At 41.2% G+C, this 13251-nt stretch overlaps 1 protein-coding gene across 7 annotated transcripts in view; it reads left to right on the top strand.

The window, feature by feature from the left end:
• The window catches only part of DENND1A (DENN domain containing 1A), a 358648-nt gene that overhangs the window by 94891 nt on the left and 250506 nt on the right, over positions 1 to 13251 (top strand). For all 7 annotated transcript variants that reach the window (XM_034793394.1, XM_034793392.1, XM_034793396.1 and 4 more), the window contains exon 4: positions 6294 to 6343. In XM_034793394.1, the coding sequence (XP_034649285.1) occupies positions 6294 to 6343 (50 nt within the window). The remainder of the gene's footprint in view (positions 1 to 6293; positions 6344 to 13251) is intronic.

The raw sequence follows: 13251 nt of genomic DNA, 5'->3' as shown, positions 1-13251 counted from the left end.
TGATCCTGGTTTAAGGTCAATGTGATAAAACCGAATTTCATACATTCCTCTTCCCTATCTTTTTTATCACTGGCTCAACTATCCTCCCCATGTAACAGGTCATATTTGTCTAATTTTACTCATTCTCCTTCAACCTCCAAATCCACCCCTTCCCCCCAATTTTTCTTTTTTATATAATCTCAAATGTCCATACTTTTTTCTACATCCCACTGCTAAACCCTTGCCCACACTTTGGGTAATATCTCTCTTTAATTTTTGTGTCTTGTTTCTCCCTGGTCTCTCGCGTGGCTCCCATTCAGTCCATCTAAGTATAGGTAACTTAACCATCTTCCTCCATGTCACTTTCCTTTTCTGACTCAACTCCCTTTCTCCATGAGTTTCAAGCTCCTCGTCTTCACTTTCATGACCTTTCATCCCTTCCCTTCTTGTATGCCTCTGTTCTCATTTTTTTCTAGTTTTCTGATTATTTAATCAAACCACTGCCTAACTTAACTTTGTATCCATCTCCTATTCATCCCTGTGCCTTTTTCAGTGGCCTATCCTATGCCTGGAACAGTCTCCTCTGTTTTTGCACTAAAATGATCACCCAAGTTCATCCTTGAAACCCCTTTTTCTGCAAAGCCACAGATAGCCGTGACGGAAGTGGGGCTTGAGGAGGGCAGTGTGGAAATGAAAAAAACACAATACCACTTGAAGGATTACATAACCCCAGTCATTGTTTTGTGAATAAATAAAAATAAATAAATACATTAATAGAGACGTCCTATCTCCTAGAACTGGAAGAGACCTTGAAAGGTCATCGAGTCCAGCCCCCTGCCTTCATTAGCAGGGATCTGGGGCAAAATCAGTACTTGGTCCTAAGTGGCCTCCTCAAGGATTGAACTCACAACCCTGGGTTTAGCAGGCCAATGCTCAAACCACTGAGCTATCCCTCCCACATATGAATGGCCATACTGGGTCAGATCAATGGTCCATCTAGCCCAGTGTCTCATGAGAGTAGCCAGGGCCAGATGTTCAGAAGGAATCTTAGATGATAAACTCCATGGGGTACGTACCTGGTTTTCCTGTATGTATTGTACAGAGATTATGGAAAATGCTGTTTAGTATTTATTAAATAACTTGAACAAAGAAAAATCTGAACTATTAATGTATTCTAATTAGCTACGTCATGGATAAGCATTTTAACATGAGGTCTTGTGTATGGTTGGTTATGCTCCAGAATAACAAGGTAACTCATCAGTGAGGCAGGAACTAAGAGAGATTTGCATGGTTCCATGTATGGAGTTCCAATGGTCTGTTGTATTAAAACTTATCTCTCAAAAGTTTTTAAATTCAGATAAATATAACTAGAAATTGTTGTGGTGAGATGTTTACATGTGCATGATACCACAATACAAATGTATTGGGTAGACATAATGATTTTATTAAAGCCATTATGATCCATTAATTAAATCTACCTTAATTTTTTTTAGACATTAGCAATTTCACTATGGTTTGTCCTGGTTACTGAACACACTCTGCCCTTTTCACTATTATTTGGTGTTATTTTATGTCTCCACCCTCTCCTTATGTATAATCCCACTTAAAAGTTTAATCAAAATCTTTCCTGACACAATCTAAGAAATACAGAGTTAATGTTGAAATCCCTGTTTAGATCACTACAGCTTGTGCAGCACACATGGTACACCTCTACCTTGATATAATGCTGTCCTCGGGAGCCAAAAAATCTGACCACGTTTGATCCGCCGGAGTGCGCAGCCCTGCCCCCCTGGAGCACTGCTTTACCGCATTATATCAGAATTCATGTTATATCGGGGTAGAGGTGTACCAGTATGTAGCGTCACATACTGCTCAGAGACCCATTCAATGAGTAAGCACAGGGTAGCAATTTAAAAACAAAGTTTCAACATTAACTTGGAAATTCCTTTCACCTTGTTGTTTTGTTCATTACAGTGGTGTCCTTTTAAGTGTTGATCTGTGAATGTTTTTTCTCAACAGTATTAACACCACTTGAGAACTTGCCTGAAATTTTCTAAAGCATTAATCCTGTTGTAAAGACATAGTGACTGTTAGTAAAGCACAGTTTTCTCACTGCAGATTAGTTTGGTGGTTTTTAGCTACAAAATACAATTTTGTTTAGATTTCATTTGAACAGAGGAAATAAAGGAGTTAGGTCTGTTTATAAAGCTTTAGCAATGACTCTGGGAAAAGACGCTACAGAAATGTAAGGTAGTTATGCTACCTGTGATTGTCTTTGCAGGATTCTCTTCTAACCCCTTCCCTGCGCATATGCACACAACCTGTATGAAATGTTCAGTCTCATTGTTAATTATTCCAATTAACTTAATTGAATTCAGCCTTCAAAGTTTCCCTTCCAGATAGGACTGTGATGGATAAAATTATAAATTTAGAACCTCACCTGGCTTTGTCATCTAATGGTTGAGAAGTTGAATGCTGAAAGGGAGGCTGGAGTGCTCTATACTAGTCTGGGAAGTGTCAGTGTTCCTTCCGCCAGAGAGCTGCCTGCCTTCTCTCCTGGCCAAGAAGCAAGGAATGTTAAAAGTGAGCATACAAATAAGGATTTAAAAAATGTGAGAGTCAATGTACAGTATGCAGTAAGTATATGCTAAATTCACAGGTGATCAAACAAGTATTTTTGTCAGCAAATTCCAACTCATTGCACATAAGACACTTCATCTTACTACATTGAATAGTGTAAAATACAAGCATAGACTCTGTATATTGAACAAATACATGTTTGAATGTCTAATAACCCTTACTTCCCATACACCTTTAAGTATTACTTGGGTTGGGGGTAGGTTCAGAGACTGCCTCCTTCATAAATTGTCCTGTAGTACAAAAGGGCTGAGTGCTGTATCCTTGTCTCATTTATTTTGAAACTTTGCTTCTGAAACCAAACTTAATCAATGAGCTCTGTGTTGTCTCCGATAAGTTGTGTGTAGGCTATATTGATTGGGGAGGATTTTTGAAAAACCGTATGGGGTTGATAATGTCAGCAGTGTTTTGATTATGAAAAGAGTTGGAACCTGGGGACATGGAACCAGGTGGTGTATGTCCTAAAGCCAGTGGTGACACAGCTAGGCTGAATCCCTCATGGGACACAGTTCATGCCCTGCACTTTAACTGTGGTGACTGGCTGCTATAGATGCACTTTTTCCTCATTAAAATGTTAAAAATCAAACTGCATATAAAAAGAATTGTGAAAATATATACTTGGGAATTGATCCAGAAAACTGGCACCTGATGCCCTTGAGACCTTGGTTTCAGCTATTGAGTCATTTACATTTTATCCAGTCTGTATTTTTTTTTAGATCTTGGGTGGTGGTGATTGTTGTGGAGGGAAAAGGAAATGTTTAAGCAGTTTTTCTATTAGAATATAGACGTGAGGAAGTAGAGGAAGAAAACAAGGCTATTGATACCACCTCTATTGCCTTGCGGGTCAACTTAAAAGAAATTATAAAGCAAAGCAAGTATTAGAAAAAATGTTAGTTTTGTCTTAATACTCTTTTTACAGTAGCCTAGTGGGATCTTAAAGAGATTTTGGTCCTCATATGGTTCTGCCACAAATAGTCATACACCCAAAACAACTCTTATGGGAATTTATTTTCACATGAGCATTCCCGACATTTAAACAGAGCAATGTACAAAATACACACTAATAAATGTACAGTAATTAATAAGTAACTCAGAGCAAAATTTTGAAAACTCTTTTAATGTTCTTACTCTTTGCATCTGGATAACCATTGTTTTAGGAATGCAAAACTATTTTAGATAACTTCACTAATTATGAAGATATGTTTTTTAAAGAGTTTATCTGTGTATTTTTAAATTTAAACCTGTTAGTGGGCAGTCCTCACCCCCAAACTGTAAACTAAGGGAAATGCATATGTTATGTAATGTGCAACAGGATGTATCCTTTATAGCCAGTAAACCAACTTGAGATCTATGGCTTCAAAATGCTGTAAGAGTTAGATTATTATTTATTATTATAAAACCACACAAGGATGATGATGACATATGCCAATGCAGATTGGGCACATTTTCTAAAAAGTGAGATTTCAATTTTAATTCTGTGCTTTGGAAGATATGCAATATCAAGAAAGAAGTGCAAATTAGGTTCTGAATTATTTGTGTTGCATTGCCCCTGTAGTAACACAATGCTGATAGTATGGTAAAGTGTATGTTACAAATGTGTTATTTTATTATGTGGATATTTGTACTTGCAAGTATAACAAATATTAAATCTTATTTCAGCATGGTAATAGAAAGCAATATATTCTACCATATTAGGATAACTATGATGAGCTGTTTAAAAAGGCTGGCCTATTATCTTTTAACACTGCTGTATATTAAAATTCCCTCTAGCAACCTTGCAGTGTTCTTGTGCTTAAAAATAGTAGTTTTGCAAATGCAGTCATTATGCCAAGCAGAATTTTTAAATTAATTAATAAGGCCAATAAATATACAGGCAGCCTAGTCCCCTGCCATTGTAGTTTTGAACCTATCATCACTCCATTTCAGTTTGCTATACTTCATGTAATGGATATGGGCTTTGTGTAAGATTTAGGGCAAATGTGCAAGATTTAGATTTGGAAGTCATGGGGCTTTTTATGCATAAGCAAGGTAGCAAATGGAGGGTCAGATCCTGCTATCAGATCTGCACATGGAGGTCCCTTGAAGACAGTAGGGCTCTGCACAAAGACGGAACCATTTACATGGATCAGATTGCAAAGTCAGGACAGTATTTTATAAATAAAGCCCTATATTATTTATACCACCAACAGGTTACATTTTATGCGTAATATTTTTCAAAACTTGGGGCCAACCATGAACCTGTGGTTTCTCTGTAGGTGTTTTGTTGAGATTCCAAGGGGGAGAGCTGAATGCTTAGCATTGAATTTTTCAACAAATCCTTCCATAAAAAAAAATGCTAAATATTTTTACCAAACATATGCCAAGAAGGGAAATTTCCCTTATCAGTCCCTATATGAATTCTTGTTAGTTTATAATTTACCACATTTTTAGTTATCAAGAAACCTCCGGAAGGGTACAATATGAAAAATTGAGCTTGAAGCTATAGTAAAGAATGGGATATGTTCAATTGAATTATGTAGGAGGAACATGTTCTTACAGGGGAAGTCAATATGCTTTCTGCTTCATTGAATCGGTTATTAGATTGATGTGGTTTATTTGTTCAATGAGGGAATTGGTTTTAAAAATAAATGAAGCGAGAAACATCAATTCAGTTGGCACTGATAATTTATTATTATTGGTCACAAAGTTCTTCATTTATAAATCGATCCTTTATTTATCAAATTAGCTATGATTTGCCTTAAGCAGTCTTGTTTCAGTTTGAAGCAAAAAGAAAAATCTTCCAGTTTTGAGATTCCAATATGAAGGGAAAGAGAAGAGGCAATGAAAGGGCATGTGGAAAATGTTAGTAAACTAATAAACATTTGTGGTGGATTTTGTGATAAGAAATTATATAGCTTTGAAAGGATATAAATATATATATTTTTAAGTGAGATTTCTTTGCCTATGAGTTGTTGGAAATCTTGTAACACACCTTTCTATCTTTACCAATTTCATGACAATGCTTTTGTTTAGTGAATGAGATTTTTAATAATTAAACATTACATGAAAACTTCACGCAGTGCTGAAGCTTTGTTTTCTTTATTAAAGTATAATGTATAAATAAGCAATTCTGATAAAATCCATTCACCCTTCAGGCTTTCTCACTAATAGATAGATGCAATTTTTCTTTAACATTTCCTATTAGACCAATGGGCTTTATCTTTTTTTTTTTTTTTTTTTCCCCCTATTGATGTTGGGAAGCATTTTCTAATCCCACAGACCCCTGTTCCTAGGTAACAAGCAAAAGCTGTGCCAGCAGAAGCGGTCCTGCCAGGCCAAACCCATGTGGTTTGGTGTTATTCACTATGATCCATATGGTCAGGCTAGAGATTGTCCCCAGAGGGGTGTTAACACTCAACAACCCAACCTCCTCCTTCCCTTTGGAGCTTTGCTGGATGGCTCCTGCTGCTTACCCATGTGTGAATCTTGATTAATTTTTCATTTTTAATGAAGTTTGATCATGTTTATTATTTCACATGATTGACTGCCTGGTACTCCTTCCGTGTAATTGATAAAACGAATATTTCTTCATCTGTCTTCTATTTCTTCAGGGCAAAATTGTGAGATTATATACTGTGGTTAATGTTAGATTTATTGGTCCCATTAGATGTATAAATTATCTCTTTTTCTCTCCACAGGAAGTTCTACAGACTTTGACCAAGTTTTGTTTCCCCTTCTATGTGGACAGGTAGTGTTAGATTTTCAAACTTTACAAGAAAAAAATCTTGTCAATAAAAGTGCTGCAGAAAATAAAAACCATACTATTCTTAATGTTCTGTCTTTCTGACTGATTTAAAGCACCCAAATGCAAATTATAGTTGCAATATCCCCTTTTCCTGTGGATTTTATGGGCACCATCAAAAAAGTTTAAAAGCTAGAACTGTGCATTGGCAGCAGTCAAAATGCACAGTGTTCTATTTTTAAAAAAGATTTGGATGCTAAAATTAATTGTTGCTAATTGAATATATTCTAAGAATGGTTAATGTTAAGAATCCCTTAAGAATTTAGGGGAAAGTTGGCAGTTGTCTTGTGGATATTTAACATAGTTTGTGACTTGTTTAGGAAGCTTAAATGAGAACTAGATTACTTGGCAAGTTTAATATTTTCTATTGGAAATATTTAATTATTGGATTTTAAAAATAACATACGAATTGCTTTTTGTTTACTTTTTGAAAATAGAATTATGTTAACCAATTTCATGGAGATGGTAAATATTCACATTCTGAAATGATGCACCATTGTTCAGGTCGCACAACAGCGTCAAAAGATCGGTTGACAGCATTAGTTTTACAAAAACTAATATTCTGAACTTTTTTGACTGAAGCTCAAACTAATGTTAATTACAATGACTAGACCATTATAAGAACACGTTTTGCTCATTTTAGTTGAATTTGCATGATATCTATAGTAGGAATGAGTTTTTCTGCATAAATTGTATTTATTTGCAATTCATAACTCCTTTATTTTTCCTCCGAGCAATTGTTCACCTATCATTTTTATCCCACAGGCCAGCCTGAATATGTATGATAACTCAGTGTCTTCTTTTTAAAAGGAAAATAAAAAAAATGTGTTGCTGTGGGATGGAGGTAAATACAGAACGTAGATAGTTCTATTGCATCCTTAGAAAAACTCACTTTTATTTAGAGAGATGAGGTGGGTGAGGTAATATCTTTTGTTGAACCAACTTCTGTTGGTCAGCGGGACAAGCGTGTTAGCCACACAGAGCTCTTCTTCAGGTCTGGGAAAGGTAATTCTGTGTGTAAAATGGTGGGGGCTCGAAAGCTTGTGTCTCTCACCAACAGAAGTTGGTCCAATAAAAGATATTACCTCACCCATCTTGACTCTCTAATATCCTGGGACTGACATGGCTACAACACTGCATACACTTTTATTTAGACATACTTAACAATTGCTAATTAGTAACTTCACCCACATGTACATGCACAGATGTAGTGGGTACAGAATCTTTTAGACTCTAGGTCATTGTCTTGAACATGGGCCAGTTCAATAGGGACTAAAGTTGTTATCCTTGGAAAGCTCTTCACTGGCCTTTGTGAAATGAGTTGCTCTCAGTCCAGTTCCTAGAGGACAGGTGCCCACATAATAAAACCACACACCCGTTTGTCTCCTTATTGGTAATTTCAGTTGAATGGGCTCTGCAGTCTGAGCTGTCCTTTCAACCCTAGAGGTGCTCCCTCCAGGTCAGGGTTGAGAGATATTGGCGAGGCCCTGCTAGGGGAAGCTTGCATTGCTGCTGCCTGGGCGGTACCTGACCTGGATGAATAGAAGATTCCAGTCTCCTGGGCTGTCAAAATGAGTCTTTTCACCAACACTTACAGACTTGAACATTTTTTTCACTTAAAAGGACAATCTCTTAGACACCACAATCATTTCTGCTATTTTACAGTTACTCTGTTGACTGAGCTTGCTTCCCTCTTTTTAAGTGTGTCGTGATATGTTTTTGTTTTCCTGTATGTTTCATATTCATTGTACATGTAGAAGGGCAGCTTCCATTTTTAATAGAAACATTTGTGCCTACTTTGCATAGGCATATTTAGGTTTGGTATAATTTGATTTTATTTATAATTTTGATGGTAATATCAACCTTTATTTTTAAGAATGTATTTAAATTTTTATCAATTTAATTTTTCAGTTGGGCAAAATTATGGATTTTAAGCACTTTATTTGTATTTAAATTTTCACAATTGCTCAATAATGGGGGAGTCAGACAATAATTATTTAATGACCGTAAATGTTGAGATTCAAAAAGTTAAAGGATTATAACTGTTAAGACACAAGTTGTCAACATCATGTGTCAAAATATTAGAAAGTAAATATCCTTAAATCAAACTCTAATAAGTTTTCAAGCAGCGTTTTTCTTACTTTGCCTATCTGTTCATTTTGATTATTATTGATGAAAATATATGTTCATTGGTTTGTCTGTGTACGGTGAAATTGATGTTTATTGACATGTACAAATAAAAATCTAATCCATCCAACCTTAGGTATATTGTCCCTAGTTTTCTCTCTTTGCCAATTATGTAAAATTTTGGGGAAAAAACTGTAAAAATTTATATATTTTGAGCAAATGGCAAGAACAGAAACTGAATCTGTGATTGGCTGAAATGTGATTCAGCTGTTTTCTCACTGTTTAGCCCCACTCTGAGTTCACTCTTATCCCTCCTAAGATCATAGACATTGGAGATCAAAAAGACCTTTTTAAGTAGACATCGATTTTCTGAGACCAGTGAAAGAGTGTTCTCCTGCAACATATTAATTATTTTCTCCAATTTTAAATGACACAGGCAATGGGTTTCCAATACTCCACACTGTATTTAGGAATGTTCATATAATGAGGATGTGACAAGTCATAGACATAAATTTAAGTGGGCGTGTACTACTACATCTCTTCCCTTTCCCCAACCCAAAAATATATCAAGTAGGACTGAACAAATGGTTTCTACTTATAATATTAACTTTACTTTTAAGAATCAATCACATGTGGAATCTGCACCTCTAATCACTTTAGCAGAGAGAGAGAACACACATTAAATCAGTGAAACTCAAATATATTAAATATAGATTTATAATTACCAAAGAAAAATGAAAAGATACTATTGATTCACAGTTGCATGTTGCTTTCCTGGACTTTGGCTACAATCAAGTATAGTATCAGATAAATATGTAGTGTTCTCTCTGAAAGGCTATATCTGAAATTTGCAGGGAGATAGGTTTAATCTTATAGGTCTTGTCTGTTTCCAACTGCTGCAATCCAACAGCTGATCTCTTTTATATTCATTTACATTACACTATATTTGAAATAAAGTGAAATTAGTGAACAACTGGCCACATAATTAAAGGAGTTCTGAAATTATTGCTGCAATCCCCCCAGCCCCAATATTCTCAGTAAATACTGTATATACTCTATCATAAGCCGGTTCGTTTATAAGCCGACCCCACCTACCCTCCCCAAGATGGATAAGTAAAAATGGAAAATTTTTATAACCCATTCATAAGCTGACCCTATAATTCAGGGGTCAGCAAACTTTGGCTCCCGGGCCATCAGGATAAGCCGCTGGTAGGCCAAGATGGTTTGTTTACCTCAAGTGTCAGCAGGCACAGAGGTAAACCTAGTAAACAAAGTGTCCCGGCACGCCAGCTGCTTACCTTGATGGGCCGGGACAGCAACTGGTAGGGAAATTTTTTGAGGGGGAGAAGCTGGGAGTCAGGGGAGGATGCATCTCCCCATTCCATCCCTTCCCACCTTATCTGGGGAGGGCCAGGGGAGGATGCATCTGGCCTAGCTGGAGCTGCTCCAGCAGGCTGGGCACTGTGGCTGCACTGCTCCAGCGGGCCAGACCGGCCGGCGCGGCTGCAGCGTGTTTCAGTGGGCTGGGCCAGGTGGCACGGCTGCAGTGTGCTCCGGTGGGCTGGGCGGCGTGGCCACAGCCTGCTCTGGGGGGCGGGGCCAAGCGGCACGGCTGCAGCCTGCCAGCCCTGGAGCTGCAGCTGCTTCGGAGGCTGGGGGGAGAGCAGCGTGGCCAGAAGTGGAGAGACTCTGGCCCTGCCTCTTCCCTTCTGTCTCTGCTGGCTGTGCTGCCTCTCTTTGCTCCCTCTCTGCCGACCCCCTTCTCTGGTGCTTCCCTTTTTTACTAAAAAAAAAAAAAAAAATTGGCTTATGAACGAATATATACGGTACTTTGAGTTCTGGCATCTTAAGTCAAGAAAATATTTCTCCTAAAAGGTTTTCCTCCTCAATTCAACATTAGAGAGATTTTAACCTCCTGTATTTGCCTGAAGAAATGTTTATTTGATCAGATCTCCAGTTATCAGCATTCTTATTCCTGAGGGCGATTTAGGAGCTTTGGTTTCGGTACAATAAAAGTTGCTGTTCTGAACAAAGCAATGGAGAAAAACATTAATCCTGTTTCATTATAGGCCTTTTAAATAGTTTCCAGTTACTAGGTTTCCATTTTCTTAGTTCATCTATCTGTAACAATGGAGATGTTGTTTAGTGTCAGAATTTTCCAGTAACTAGACAGTTATAGTGTTCTTCTTCGAGTGATTGTTCATGTCCATTCCAAGCAGGTGTGTGCGCGCCGCGTGCACGCCAGCCGGAAGATTGTACCATAGCAGCGTCCGTAGGGTCGGCTCCAGCGCCCCCTGGAGTGGCGCCTTCATGGCGCTGTATATCGGGGCCAGCCGACCCCCCCACTGCCTCAGTTCCTTCTTACCGCCGGTGATGGCTAGCTGGAACTTCTCTTGCTCTCTAGCAATCGTGGCAGTGTTCTATAGTTCTTGTACATAGTTATTAGTTAGTGGTTAGTGTTAGTGTTAGATAGTTAGGTATCAGTTGGGGGGGGGTTCCCCAACTTTTCGTCGTCCCGTTGGGGCATGCCCGGGTCCCCAGGGTTCAAACTCTGTCAGGATTGCGGGAATTTTATGCCGAAAAGTGATCCGCACTCTTCATGTTTACGGTGCCTCGGCGAGGCCCATCAAAGGGACAAGTGCCCTATCTGCAGGGCTTTTCGCCCTAGGACTCTCAAGGATAGAGACCAGAGACTTAAAGTCCTCCTAATGGAGGTGGCACTGCGGCCGCAATCGGATCCTGGACCTTCAGAGCCGGCACCCAGCACTTCATCCTCGGTGCGCAGTACCCCGGCACTGGAGATATGTCGGGAGACCAAGGGCCCAAAACCCCGGCACCGGAGAGAGTCGGCGCATAAGAAATCGTCTTCGACAAGACGCCGCTCCCCGTCGCCGGTGCCTGCTAAAAAGAACAGGCCGCGGACCGAACGATCTCCACACCGGGACTCTAAAGGTCTGGAGCAGTCCACAACTGTTACGGGACAGCCCGTGCCGCAGACCCATCCCGCCATTCCGTTGACTCTCACCCCGGAGAGGGCAGGGTCGAGTCCGGAACGGCATAGGTCCCCGGACGTGATGGAGGAGGTCCGCCTCCCATCGACACCTGAGGCGTTCGAGGCCGCCTCAGACCTCTTGAACCTTCCGGTGCCGGCGTCGCCGCACCGGTGCAGACAACCTCCGGTTGCCGCCGGGCCCCAGTATCACTCTAAGGGTAAACCGGCGATGCGCTCACCTCACTCCCCACGCGGCACTAAGCTAGCGGCACCGGCGCAAGCACCCCCGCCTGTGACTGTGGGTACCGTTCCTCCGATGTCCTCTTATTCAGAGACTTCTGACTCGGAGGCGGACTCCTACCGTTCTAACAGATCGAGGAGCAGATCGTCCTCGCATAGGAGTGCCCAACTGTATCCGCGACAGTGGCATCAGCAGCACGATTGGCAACCGCCACAGTGGCCGTTCTGGACGCCATGGGCCTACCATCAGTTGGTGGGTCAGGCGTACGGGCCCCGCGCACGAACTGCTTCTGTCTCCTCAGCATCTGCGGTACCGCCATTGATGCCGCTGCCACCGGCACCGCTGTCTGATAGGAGTGTGCCACAAGGCATTACGGCACCCCCAGGTCAAACAACGGCATCGACGGGGGCTTTGCTTCCTTCAGCGCAGGCACCGCCCAGCACTCCTCAGCGCTCGGTGGCGACCCTGGTACTGGCCACTGTGCCGCATCTTGAGCCCGCACCGGCCACGCAGCCGGAGTACCGTGTGCCGCAGGCCCTTACAGAGGGAGACGTGGTAGATGAAGGGCAGCTACATGGGATGTCTTCCTCCTCCTCTCTGGACGAGGCAGTAGCGGGAACTTCTGCTGCTCCGACTTTAGAGGATAATAGGCTCCTCCAACAGCTCCTTACTCGAGCAGCCCAGAGCCTCTCGATACAGACGGAATAGATCGAGGTGGACACCGATCCCGTCATTGATATCCTGACCCCGCCAGGTCCATCGAGGGTAGCCCTACCCCTCATAAAATCCATTGCGGACACAACCCATACCTTGTGGCAAACCCCAGCTTCATTGGCCCCTACAGCCAAAAGGACTGAGAGGTGGTATTTTGTCCCTACCAAGGGCTATGAAAATCTTTACACGCACCCCCCGCCGGACTCCCTAGTGGTGGATGCAACCAACCAGAGGGAGCGTCAAGGATTTCAGGGATCCACACCTAAAAGTAGAGAGGCTAAGAAGCTGGATCTCTTTGGACGCAAGGTCTATTCAACGGGGGCCTATAGTTGCGTATTGCCAATCAGCAGGCAATAGTGAGCCGGTATGGACACAATACGTGTTCGGCTTTGTCTAGGTTTACGAACCTCCTCCCGCAGGATTCAAGAACCGAGTTCTCGGCCCTCGTAGAGGAGGGCAGATTAATTACTCGTGCCTCACTTCAGGCAGCCTTGGACACATCCGATTCGGCCTCGCACATGCTGGCTACTGGCCTCGTGTTAGGCGCGGAGCCTGGCTTCAAGTTTCCGGCCTTCCTCATGAAGTCCAACAGACTATACAGGACTTACCCTTTGAAGGGCCCACGCTTTTCTCAGAAAAGACGGACAAACGGCTCCATAGCCTAAAGGACTTGCGGACTGCCTTCCGTTCTTTAGGCTTACACACCCCGGTTACTCGGCGTAGGCAGTTTAGGCCTCCGCAGCACCCGCATCCGTATCAACCTCAAAATCTAGGTGATGC

Source organism: Trachemys scripta, chromosome 17 (assembly GCF_013100865.1).
Source record: "Trachemys scripta elegans isolate TJP31775 chromosome 17, CAS_Tse_1.0, whole genome shotgun sequence".
Taxonomy (NCBI): domain Eukaryota; kingdom Metazoa; phylum Chordata; order Testudines; family Emydidae; genus Trachemys; species Trachemys scripta.
Note: the sequence above shows the minus strand (reverse complement) of the source record. Positions and strands in the feature narration are given on the sequence as shown.